This window comes from Dermatophagoides farinae, chromosome 2 (genome assembly GCF_024713945.1).
Source record: "Dermatophagoides farinae isolate YC_2012a chromosome 2, ASM2471394v1, whole genome shotgun sequence".
Taxonomy (NCBI): Eukaryota; Metazoa; Arthropoda; class Arachnida; order Sarcoptiformes; family Pyroglyphidae; genus Dermatophagoides; species Dermatophagoides farinae.
The window spans coordinates 3,895,608-3,908,226 of NC_134678.1; the positions used below are offsets into that span (position 1 = coordinate 3,895,608).

At 34.1% G+C, this 12,619-nt stretch overlaps 2 protein-coding genes across 5 annotated transcripts; both read right to left on the reverse strand.

Annotated features, from left to right (window-relative positions):
* Positions 1-40: 40 nt before the first annotated feature.
* On the reverse strand, positions 41-4,873 carry LOC124496776 (sodium- and chloride-dependent glycine transporter 1). Of its 2 annotated transcripts, XM_047060341.2 has the most exons (10): positions 4,086-4,873; positions 2,731-3,023; positions 2,490-2,626; positions 2,182-2,428; positions 1,743-2,114; positions 1,631-1,680; positions 1,489-1,563; positions 1,185-1,429; positions 741-1,121; positions 41-677 (listed from the first exon to the last, which is right to left on the reverse strand). In XM_047060341.2, exons 2-10 carry the CDS (start codon positions 2,826-2,828, stop codon positions 336-338), a joined length of 1,947 nt encoding a protein of 648 aa, XP_046916297.1. In that variant the 5' UTR covers positions 2,829-3,023; positions 4,086-4,873; the 3' UTR covers positions 41-335. The 2 variants fall into 2 exon arrangements, with proteins under 2 accessions (XP_046916297.1, XP_075591974.1); XM_075735859.1 differs by having other exon boundaries at positions 2,731-4,873.
* A 1,983-nt stretch (positions 4,874-6,856) lies between these two features.
* On the reverse strand, positions 6,857-12,362 carry dsh (Segment polarity protein dishevelled). Of its 3 annotated transcripts, XM_047060286.2 has the most exons (8): positions 11,433-12,362; positions 11,211-11,380; positions 11,071-11,141; positions 10,628-11,001; positions 10,122-10,551; positions 9,087-10,073; positions 8,552-9,034; positions 6,857-8,032 (listed from the first exon to the last, which is right to left on the reverse strand). In XM_047060286.2, exons 1-8 carry the CDS (start codon positions 11,880-11,882, stop codon positions 7,890-7,892), a joined length of 3,108 nt encoding a protein of 1,035 aa, XP_046916242.1. In that variant the 5' UTR covers positions 11,883-12,362; the 3' UTR covers positions 6,857-7,889. The 3 variants fall into 3 exon arrangements, with proteins under 3 accessions (XP_046916242.1, XP_046916234.2, XP_046916250.2); XM_047060278.2 differs by lacking the exon at positions 6,857-8,032 and having other exon boundaries at positions 8,077-9,034; positions 11,433-12,358; XM_047060294.2 differs by lacking the exon at positions 6,857-8,032 and having other exon boundaries at positions 8,077-9,034; positions 10,122-10,548; positions 11,433-12,357.
* Between the last annotated feature and the right edge of the window lie 257 nt (positions 12,363-12,619).

The window sequence follows — 12,619 nt, forward strand, 5'->3', positions numbered from 1 at the left end:
ACCAGATTGATACCTCGAAAGTACCGAACATAAAAATGCATACTCTGAACTAGATTATTATTTTTTGAAAAAATTATTATTATTGAAATATAAAAGAAAACAAACAGAATTTATTCAGAAAAAAAAGAAAATTCTTAAAAAGCGGTTGATGATGATCCCATCCATGAAATGTGATTTGATTCGATGCAAGATTAAAAAATATTTTTAAATTCTTCGAGAATGATGGGCATACAATTTTCATGATGATCATAGTATAGGAAGACGTTTAAATAAATGATGATGCTAATACAATTGACAATCAACTTTCAATATTAACTGGAATCATATTCATAAAATTAGGCTTGTTGTTGAAATACATTCTGCAGACTAGGCGAAATAGGTAATTTTTTATCGTCATTTAAATTGGATACACCGTTGTTGCCACATGTCCAGGTCGAAATCGACGTAAAGTTAAGTAGTTTGGCATTGTTTTTACTGTTAGCTTCAAAATTAGCAAATTGGTTTAGATTTCGACGGAAATTTTCGTTGCATTGTAGAAATGCATGATTATCTTGACCACTGGCATTCAGATCTTCCGGAAAACTTTTTGCAATGGAACTAATTGAATCGAATGATTTATCCGATTGATCGGATGGTGTGAGGTCGCCAACGAATTTCACTTCGGGTCTCAAAATTTGCTGTAATGAGTAAAATTTAGCTATAAATCACTGAAACATATTTACTGTGTGCATAAAACTTGCCTGCAATGTTTTTCGCTTTCTAAGCACTTTAACCAATTCGATAATGGCAAACAATGGAATTAATAAAGTGGAAGACGCAGTTAATGACCAGCCAACATATTCAGAATATTTAGGAAAAACATAATCATTGTAAACTAATGGCTCGTGTTTCCAGATGACAACGGTCAGCATTCCACAGATCAGAATTGGACAGCCATATTTGAACATGAATCGCCAATAAACTTGAGGCCAGATTTTATAGCCAACCATTCTGTAAATGTTTTTCATGTGAATATCTAAGCCATACACCCAAAATATGGCAATCAACTCAGCAATAGCAATGAAAAAAGCAGAATAAGGAATTGAATAACTATCCATCAACTGCAAAATATATAATCCAGCCTAAAGATCAATTATAAACGCAATGACAAAATTAAATAAAGAAAAATCATCTAGCCGACTTACCCCGGTACACATAGGCAGACCGGCCAAAAACATGACCAAACAAACTAATCCCAAAACCAATGGTTTTCGTTTTTGTAATTTATTTGGCCAAAAATCGACTAGAGTAGCGACTGTGGTCTCCACTATAGTCATTTGAGATCCAAATCCGAGCGTTATGATCATCAGGAAAAAGATAACTGACCAGATCGATGGGTAAGGCAACCTGGCAAGAGCAGCCGGATAGGCAACAAATGCAAGACCGACGCCTATTAGAATAATAATATGATTGCTAATAAGAAAACCATTTATGATAATGAATCCATACCTTGGTCAGCAGCTTCATCTATCGATTTTCCAAGCTGATTGGCCATAAATCCAATGACGCTAAAAATGGCAAAGCCTTTGAATGTTATGAGAAATCATTTATTAATTTTATGTTAACTTGAAAATATAGTATGGCAACTTACCGGCATAGATGCTAGTCAAAGAATTGCTTATGACAATCAAGATCGAATCTCTAGAAAGTAATACATTTTAATCACAATAACTATTCAACAATTGTTTATCGAATGAACTTACTGAAAAAGATTATTTTTAAAATTATTATAGCTGGCCAATGTGATCACACCGCCCATACAGATAGATAATGAATAAAAGATTTGGGTGGCAGCATCAGACCAAACGCCAATTTCACTCAACTTTTCAAAATTGGGACTTATGTAATGAAGGATTCCTTCGGTAGAACCTTGCAACTGTAGACCATTAATGAGCAATGCAGTTATCATAATGTATGGAAAGAAAGCCGTGAAATATGAAATTTTGCCCAAACTTTTTGTTCCTAAACAAAGGCCACAATATATGAATATCCAAGCCAACGCCAGACACAAGACCAAATGGGGACGCAAAAAACCCATTTCATCGATACCTCCGCTGATTTGTAGAACTTTATGACTATTAAAGTAATGATGATAATCAATGTACGAATTGCAAATCATCCATGATAAACCATGCAACTTACTAGAAAAATTCCTGACTTGGACTTGTCTGTTTACCATCAGTCACGTTACGAATAATGCCATCAGCACATTCTTGGCTATTCCATTCATTGTTACATGATAACCACGGAACTGACGGCATTTCTGTTAATGCCGAATAGACATAATAAAATGACCATGCTACGACCATATTGTAATAGATTCCAACATAGGCGCCCATTACGAACATTGCGTAGCCAATTCCTTTGAACAATGGGGATAGTCTCCATACTAATCAACCAGAACAATCCATAAATTAGTTGTTATCGTTATCAAATAACTTAAGCAATACCTTTGATAGGACCAAGACTAGTGAATTGGCCGATTGAAGATTCAAAAAAGAAAAATGGTAAACCCAAAATTAACAGACTTGTCATGTAGGGTATCAGAAACGAACCACCACCATTTTTGTAGCAAAGATACGGGAATCTGTGTATGAAAAACACAAAACAAAAGAATAAAAAATTTTCAAATCAATTAATCAAAAATGCTGTTGGTGTAATTAATTGTATGGAAACCATAACGATACATACCTCCATACGTTTCCCAATCCAACGGCATAGCTGAGAGCGGTTAAAAAATATTCGATTTTGTTGTTAAAACGATCTCTAGATGCGCCATCTGTTGTCATGGTGGATCGGATTTGTTTGTAGCACCGGGAAAAATTTCAAGAGGAATGTAGATTTTGAAGCTGCTAACTTGGAAACTGATCAGATTCACTGAGAATGAATCGGCAATGAATTACGAATTACGAATAATTCATAGATTTATTTTGATTGTGCTGAAAGTATTGATGTCAAACACCAAATAAATGAATGAATATTTTCTATAATAAAAAAAAATTTAAAATCAAACAATCTTCGTATGGAGCGATAGTATTATTTTTATGGAACACAACATATTCGAAAAACTATTCATATTATAATGGTCATAATGACGGTGATCACCGTGAATATAAGTGGTGGTGGACGAAAAATTTCAGAAAAAACGGACCATCACATTATGTATGTGTATATATAAGTGATAATTGATTGATTATAAATGATGATTTCCTAATTTTTTTCGGATTACGTTCGACGTCATTGATTCATCATAATAATTCATCGATTTTATTTGCTAAGAGAAACAAGATTATTTTTAATTTTGTTTTTTTTCACACTACACGTACACTGTAAAGAAAAAAAAATTTCTTCGCATCTAATCACAAATCAATGACAAAACGGCAGTGTTACATCGATTTCGAAAAAAAGTACACCAAAACAAACTTATCGAATTTGGACGATGATGATGATGAATCTTTTGATGAATATAACCGATTGTCATATGTGTAAATGTTTTCCTAGTTTCGATCAGAAAACTTGTGATTCTCTAGTGTTTGTTTATTTAAATTATTGTTTTGTTGCTGTCAATATCATGGGACTAATAATATGTCTAAAATCAAATCAGATCCAATGAGCTAAAAAGTGATTGTCACACAAGACACCGGAGACAGGACAACAAGCAGGCATAGAAGAAATTGGTTTATGAGCCAATAACTGCTAATGTATGAGGCATATTTGAATCTTACACTTTTAAGATTCAAATATCATCTCCTTTGTCTGGCTATTCATCGTTGTTGTCATATCTTAATCAACTCCTTAGTGTGCTTACCTGAATCAACATTAAAACAATTCATTCAGAGTAAATTTAATTGGTACCTTAAGTTGTTTAATAATAATCTCGCTTTACAACCCTCATCATTATTATATGATGAGGCAAGAAAAACATATAAAAATTTATTGAGCTGCAATCATAATAGGCATATCTATCATTTGAATGTTGGCATTTGAGATGATAATTGTTGCAAAATAATCGTTTCCCTTTCAAAAGTTATATTCAACACACTGACCTGTTTGGAACTGTTTACCGCAGTGGAATGTTATTTCAATATAAAAAACGGCTCAAGGTTGGAAGGAGGCACTGATCTATAAACAAAATGACAACTGGACACAATTTGAACAATAATCAATCATCGATGATTTTGCTGATATGATTCTGGTCAAAGTTTGCTGTTTTCACAATCTTAATGACAATGTTGAAAATTTCAATCCAATGAGGCAATGTTTTTGTTTTTTCTTGATTTATTATCAATGATAATAATATCATTAATTCATAAATAAAATTCAATATCGAATAAATCAATATATACAATCGCAATCAAAGATTTTTCAATTTACAACCATTATGAAAAAACAACACGATTGAATAATGAAATATTGATCATACGGTGGCCGATTATCAATATGCAATATGATTTTAATGCTGTCACGCTTATCGTCAATATTGTAATTGTCGTCGATTTGATTTCCGATCGATGATAATCTTTTTTTATTCATTAATTTATTCATAAAGCCAACAGTAGTATATGGGAATAGTTTGATTAAAAAAAACGGAAACCAGAAACTGACGTTAAAGAATTTGTTCTTCTCAACTTTAAATTGTTTTTGCCGATGTGGTGAAATTTTTCAATTCGATATTCTGCATAGTTTATGTATAATGAAATCTAGTTCTAAATCCAATGGTTTCTGTAAGTTGTAAATCATGTACATGTGTACGACCGGCGTAAAATGGTCCAAATGACGAATGAAACTAGTTGAATGTGTGGTTTAAATACTAAATCGACTAGCTGTTTGAAAATTGAAAAATAGGCTGCACTTGTTCGTATAAATATATACACTATTGAAGATCGCAAGCGACAAAGAAGCCAAGATTGAAAGTAAATTTCGAATCATACATTTGTGGCCATTGAAAATAATGCGCGCCATTTGCCATGCATGCAGTGATCATAGAAATTCACTTTCTGCCTTTCTCGCTCTTTCAATCGCAACTTTTTTTGAATAAAAGAAACCAAAAAAAAAAAAAAATTTTCTCTAAATATGTTCAATGTTATATATGGCTGTAGATGCAATTTCATTTAGATTTGAACAAATTCATTGCGATCATTCAAAGTTGTTAAGCAACTATATAATGTACATGTATATATGTTTCTTTCATTAGTAGTATCTGGTCGAATGTCTGGCCAACAATTCGAGTGATAGAAAGAGAAAAAGAATCAACAGGTTGCAAGACAGCAACATTTTCATCAATTCAATCGCAATCCTTTCCATGCCTATGATCAATTTTGAAGCTCATATCTAAGCAATATTGTAAATAGAAAGAAATATAAACAGAAAAAACAATATGAAAAGCAATAAATAACAATATCACGACAAAAAATGCGACCAATCAAATTAAAATCAAGATTCGAATGTTCACATCGTTGATGATGTGAATACCAAGAATAATATATTTTTGATTAAGCAAATGAACGATGATATGATGTAAGCTAGACTGTTATACCAGTTGTATCTAGTATAATGAGATTCTACTATTTTTAAATCAATATTTCATGTCTCGATTCATATGAATTAAATCAATTGAATTGGTCGAAATGGGCCTTAATGATTTGATTAATATTAATCTAATATGGTAATTAATTTATTTTATTGATGTTTTGCATATGTATTGCTATTACAAAATGTGTATATTCATATGGCCATTTTATAATGATGATGATCGATGATCGTTTGTGATGATAATATTATTATTACCAATAACAATGAACAATAATAATGGTTATTTTCCCCTCTCAATACAAACACCATAAATTACGATATAACATCAATATTGAACAACTATCAATGGGCAATTGTGATTTTCAAGGCCATGTTTTCGTGACAACCCTGTTTCCATTTGGCAAGTATTTTAGAGTGCAAAATAATCAAATCTATTCCATCATCATCATCATCATTCCTATCGACAAACCAACGAACCGACCGACATATAACTAACGAAAGAACAAATACGTGTTCGAGTTTGACGTAATCCGAACACACATTACAATAAAATTCACAATGTAGTATGACATTATCGTTATTTAATGGCTGTATGTAATTATATATCTAGTAAATCACTGTCTCAAGGTTTCTTTCGTTTATAGGCAGTCGAGCCGGCCGGGTTTTATGGGGAGCACGAACTTTCCTTCGAATGTCAAAAGAACTTGAAAGAATGTCATTATCATTATGCTGTTTGCCAAAAAAAAGAGGCAGACAATTCATTCGCCTCACCAACTGGTTTTCTCGTTTGTCATCATCATGGATTGTCAACTTTTCACAAGAATTCTGGCTCAGTCTTTAGGAGTTTTAAAAATTTTTAGAATGACAAGAATTTCAAATTCAAAATGCATTCATTAAGACTACTACAATTTTAAGTAGTTTAAATTGTTTCAGCATCTCGTGCTGTCAACTCTTTTCTTTTTTGTTCGATAGTTAACAAACTGAATGGCTGAATGGCTTTTCTTTCTTATTTAAGGTGATGGAAACGGATTGTTTTATGTTTTATATATATTATATAAAGTTTTTTATCAGTGAGCATTTAAGCTGATATGTAACCTGTCGAACAGTTCTAATTTATCTATGGTATCTGCATAATAAACTCAGTGACACGACTGGTTATCCTTTAGGTTCAAGATTTCACAATGTTGCATTAACATATGATCAACTGAGGTATTATTGATCAAAGAACTAAAATGGTTGATAGAGTTCGAAGTTCGATTAGTCTGATCGGTCATTAATGTCTACTGAATGAAGAGATGATCACAAAAAAGTCTTAATCTTATGAAGATCAAGGATTCATTACATGACAAGCCGCTAGTAATGCCATGATCACCGCATGCATCACATGATCAACCATTCCAGATTGTAATCAAGTAAAAAAAACTTGCAGAGATAAACGAGTTGAAAAGAAAAGGAGAAAGCAAACAAGCGAGAGGCATAGATAAATTCCAACCATTCATCAACAACAACAACTTCATCATTCTTCTTTCTTAGATTCCATTTTCAAAAGCTTTTTATGATTGTTTTCTTGTTGTTCTTTTTGATTTTATTTCCAATGGCCTGTTGCTGCGATAGAGTGGATAAAAATATCCAAGTAAAAATTTCCATTCACATTCTTATTGATATAGAACACAATCACAACACAGAATTCCATTCAAATTATGATTGTGATGATGATAGTGGTGTGGCGCTCGCAAACAGCCGATTAATTGGAATGGCATCACATTTATCAAGATTTGTAAAACACTTTACAAAATGAATAACATTTTTATCTGTTCTGGAATGCAATGGTACAGATGTAATGGCGATACAAATTCTCAGAAATTTTTATGACCTCGAATATCGAATTTTTCATTATCGTTCATACTATAGTATTAAACAACAAAATAAAATTCCAATACGTTTGATAGTGATTCTGATACTCTCAACCATAAATATAGAACTGAATTTTTTTTTTTGGCTGTTTTATGTGGCCTAGTTTTTCATATTGAACAACACAAATCGAAATAAATATCAAAAATGAAAAATTTAACCAAAAAAAACCACACATCTGTCAAATTGAATGATTCACTTTGATATAAACAAAAGCAAATGGACAGCAATGTTTATTTCATATTGATTGTTTTATTCATTCGATTGATAAATTTATCAGGTGAACAATGAATTGTTACAAAAGAAATAAAAAATGAATGTGGTGATTCAATGGCACTTTTCTATTAGTTAGTCAATGAACTGACTTTTCTGTCATTCATTTGATATTTGATTAATATGTTAGATTATTATTTTATTTTTATCGATTGACCCAATTTTAGTGAGCTGGCATCGATTGGTTCACAATTATCGACATGCTTGGAATGGCTCGCACCGGAATCGCTGAGAAACACGTGGCCATAGGAACCAATATCGTTACACTGCTCGGCATCTGTATCACAACCACAGGCATAAGAAACATCAATGGTTAATCAATCAGAACAGAGAATCTCGATTGTTTAATCATCCCATATATATGTTTGGAATCGTGAATGTAGGGTGAAAAAAATAAGATATATGGATTATATAAAATACATAAATCATTATCATCTATCATATGGTCCTTTGCCTGTCAATAACGACATGTTACAAATGCGAAAAAATTGTAAAAGTAAAAAAGTATAAAATTATTATAATCGTATGAAACAAAAACAAAAATATTGTTACAGAGGGCCAAAATAATTAAATTGATAAATAAAAATTATGCTCAGGTAAAACGGGAACAGGCACTGGTTTTATACCAAGGCACTATATATGTGTATGTTTGTCTAGGATTTATTGATGGCTTTTTTGAATGAACTTCGCATTACGTTGGCCGTATTGGCTAGTTTACTTGCACCATTACTACTAGCAATTGATGAACCTCGAGATGATGATTGTGTTGGGGCATGATTGAGCACATGATGCCTACCTGTTTGACCATTCGAATCAGAAACGTTGATAACGCCCAATTCATTTCCTTCTATGTGTCGATGAATGTAAGGATTGTCCGTTATGTTGCTACCATTTGTTGGCTGCAGGAGAGCCTTATTATCACTAAGGTTAGCATTGTTCACAACAAGTGTGGATGTTGGAACCAGATTTCCAGTTACAGGATTGATTTGAAGATCTTCATAATGGTGATTGATGAGATTATTGTTGGAGCTGGTTATCCGGTTACTGAGATCGAATTTTCCAGTTATGCCATCGCTATCATTACTACTGCCATTACTATGTTTGCTGGCTAATGTATGAGTCGTCGTTTGATTGTTGCAGCCATAACTACCGGAATTTTTGACAGTATTGACTGATTTTCCCATCACAGCTTGTCCATTGTAAAGAATTGATTGACCACTTGTTTGGCTGTTTTGTTCATCAATGTGATGATGATCTTGATACGACGAATGATTGCCGCCTAAAAGTTCAAAAAGAAGGTCAATATGTGAAAAATGAAGGCAAAATCTCACCTGAATGATTAATTTGCATAGTTGAGTCGTTGTTTTTCATAGTCATAGGTTGTGGATCGAGTAGACCATAGTTGTAGATTTCACTTTTTTCATCCCAATGACACATGAATGGGAATTTACTTCGACCACTTCGATTATTGATTACATCAAAGTTGGCTGATAATTGTTGCTGCTGTTGTGAGTCTGAATCAAACTCATTCTTCAATCGTAATGCTTGGCCAAAATTATCTTCAAAATTGTTGGGCAAGGAAGATGGTTGTTGTTGAAGCAGTGGATAATGAACTTGATGATGACCACCGGCAGCAGCTGATGCTGAAATTGGCTGAGATAAAACCGAATGGCTTTGAAAGTCAGATGTTGAGAGAGAATCCGTTGTTGCTTTGTTGATTTGATTCAGTTGTTCGGAAAAAATATAATAGCACTTCTCGGACAAAGAATTCTTAAAATTTATTGTATGACAGATGTAGCCTTCTTTCAATAATTTGGTGGCCATCTTTTTGGCATCTTTACGATCATGTAGGCCACTTATCATCGAGTACAGCCAATCGACAACATCAGAACCAAGAAAAGCATTTGGAATACTTATCTTAAGCCACATTCGATCACGAACATCCAATCCAGAATTAGGACTAGCCATTGCACAAGCTATTGTCTTGAGGTCTGATCCACGAGCCAAGGAAATGGGTATGGATGATGATGAAAGCGGCAGACAAGATGAAGCTGTCACTTGTGGCTGCTGTATTGTCGTAATTGTTGAATGACCAGATTTGAATGATGAACGAAGTGAACAGCCAGGAACCAAGCCAGAATTGGTATCACCACCAGTGACAACACTACCACCATTGGCTAATAATGGATAGACATTAGATGGATTGAATGATTGTGTAGAGGGTTGAAACATAGGATTCCTTTCAGAATCCACAGGTGTTGGGTTCATTCTCATGAAATTACCAGAGCCAGCAAGATTCAAGGGAAAATTATCCGGATCTAAAGAATCAACACATTATATCGTTATTGAACAAGATGTAATCTTACGTGTAAATTTAGCTCTAGCAGCTTCGGTATGAGCCACCCATGCTTCTGGATCGATGGGGCGAACAGGTTCCGAACGAGGTATGGTGAAATGACCTAAGGGATGTGGATCCCAACATTTGGCCACCAAAAGTTTGATTGGGCCAGGCTTTTTAACAGCTTCTCGAATCACTTCTACTGCTTCGTCATTGCTCAAGTTCTCGAGATTGATATCATTGACTTGTAGAATCATATCGCCCGGTTCGATACGGCCATCTAATGCGACTGCCCCACCTTTTAATATGGAGCTTACGTAGATACCACCATCACCTTTTTTACTGGTTTGGCCCACCAACGAAATACCCAAATAATTAACAGTGTCCAAATTCAATATGACTTGTATGATATTTAACGACATTGATGATTCGGTAATTGAGCTCAACGATGATGTCTGCTTTAATAAAAGTGACAAAGGACAGAATTTTGGCATAGAACAGATGAGAAAAACAATTAATGAAAATAAGACTTACCCTACTCATTCGATTACGATAGCCACCTTTTTGTCTTCGATTACGATGGCGATTACGACGTTGGTATTGACGAGAAACACTCGTTTCCTCAGTGGTAGTAGACACACGACTCGTATAATCTTCATAATCATTCTCATCATCGACTGTGGTATCATTCAAAAGGTCATCATCATCATCATCATCATCCTCGGAATCGACAAACGAAGTTGATTCTATATCTGATGTCATCACAGATGAATCCATATAGTTACCGTGATGATGACCATGGTGGCGGTGATGATGACCATGATAGTAGCCACCAGAATTCCCATATCTTCCGCCGCTGTATTTATTATTGTGGCTGTTTTTGTTGTTATTGTAACCACGTCTAGGACCTTAGATTGCAGATAAAATCATGGAAATAAATTAATGATGACACAAGACAAGATGGTGGTTGAACTCACTTAGATGATGATGATGATGGTGTCCATCTCGGGAATTCAATAATGACTCATTCTCCATTGGACTTGGGTCACTGATTAGTGATTTAAAAATAAGAATTGAGATTTGTGATAAACATGTCATTTATTGTATATATACATACTTAAAGCTGGATAAATGAGAATCGCCAATCAGGCCATTACATTCTTGTTGTCGCTGATGCGCATGATGATGGTGATGAGTAGCATGTACTGTACGAGCTGTGGCAGATATTTCCGTCTGACATTGAGAATTGGTACTGTCCGAAACGACTGACCCTTCCGTTGATACCAACTGAAAGACAAATGAAATTATAGAAGGGTTAAATGTTTAAGAATAATCATACCCAAGCTACAACGCGATCCTTGAATATTGGTAATGAAGCATTATCGTCAAAGATTTCTTCTTTGACCACACCGACCTCTTTGTCATAGCTTTTGAAGAAATATTTGTAATGAGGCCTCGGCAATGAAATGGCAGATTTAAAATCACTAAGTTTGATTTGTGAGTGTGGTATTGGCAATTTGACCAGGTATGGCGTCTCCTCGTCATCGACATGATAAACAATTCGTGTTTCATTAGTAGAGGCTAATGGTCCAACCTTTAACGGTAGCTGTTGTCCATTATTCGTTGAAATTGGTGGCGGTGAAGTCTGACTATTGTTTGCAATAGATTGGTCAACTGTAGAATCGATAATGGCAACACCGTTGGAATCGAGAATTGTTGCATCACTATCGGCAATGGCACTAGAGCCAGAATTTTTCAACATGCTGTGGTTTGGTTTACTTATCAGCATGACATGTCGAAAATGATAACAGCCACTGTAGGCAATAAAGATGATGACGAATGAATGAATGAAAGAACGATTAATTTCACATTGTCGATTAGAATTGATCACAAAAGGACAAAACAAGAACAAACAGAAGAATGTAAACAAATCATAATTCGATTTTTTAACCTTCTCATCAATTCACCAAAAGTATTTCAAATGATGGGAGAATTTATGTGCTATAACAAAAAAACAAAAGAAAAGTATGCCAACAAATCAATGTTTGATTGTTTCTGGAACAATGAAAGATGGACGATATGGACTATACAGAGTCAGATTAAATGTAAGATGAATATATAAATAGTTATTATAGTTAAATCCGAACCCGATGAAATAACATCAAAATATAAACAGGATAAAAAAGGACTGAGTGAAAAAAAAATAACAAAATAGCCTAGTTCTCCATAATGGTGGCAGCACTGACACTATAGTTAATGCTAAAATTTTAGTTTTTGTCGAGTTTTGATTCCGATGGAACCAGCATTTCAGCCTACACATATACATTTTGCTCACACAGACAGAAAAATTGATAGCAGAGAAAACTATGGATCTCCCGAAATTAAGTTTGGTCGTAGTGGCATGTATTCAATCACTTTTTTTTTCTTTCTCACTCCATCTGAGAATAGCCATCTCGTCTCGTTGGTTTAAAACCCAAATCGGAGCGACGAGTTACCAGCAAAACTAATGGTCATAACAAGTTCACC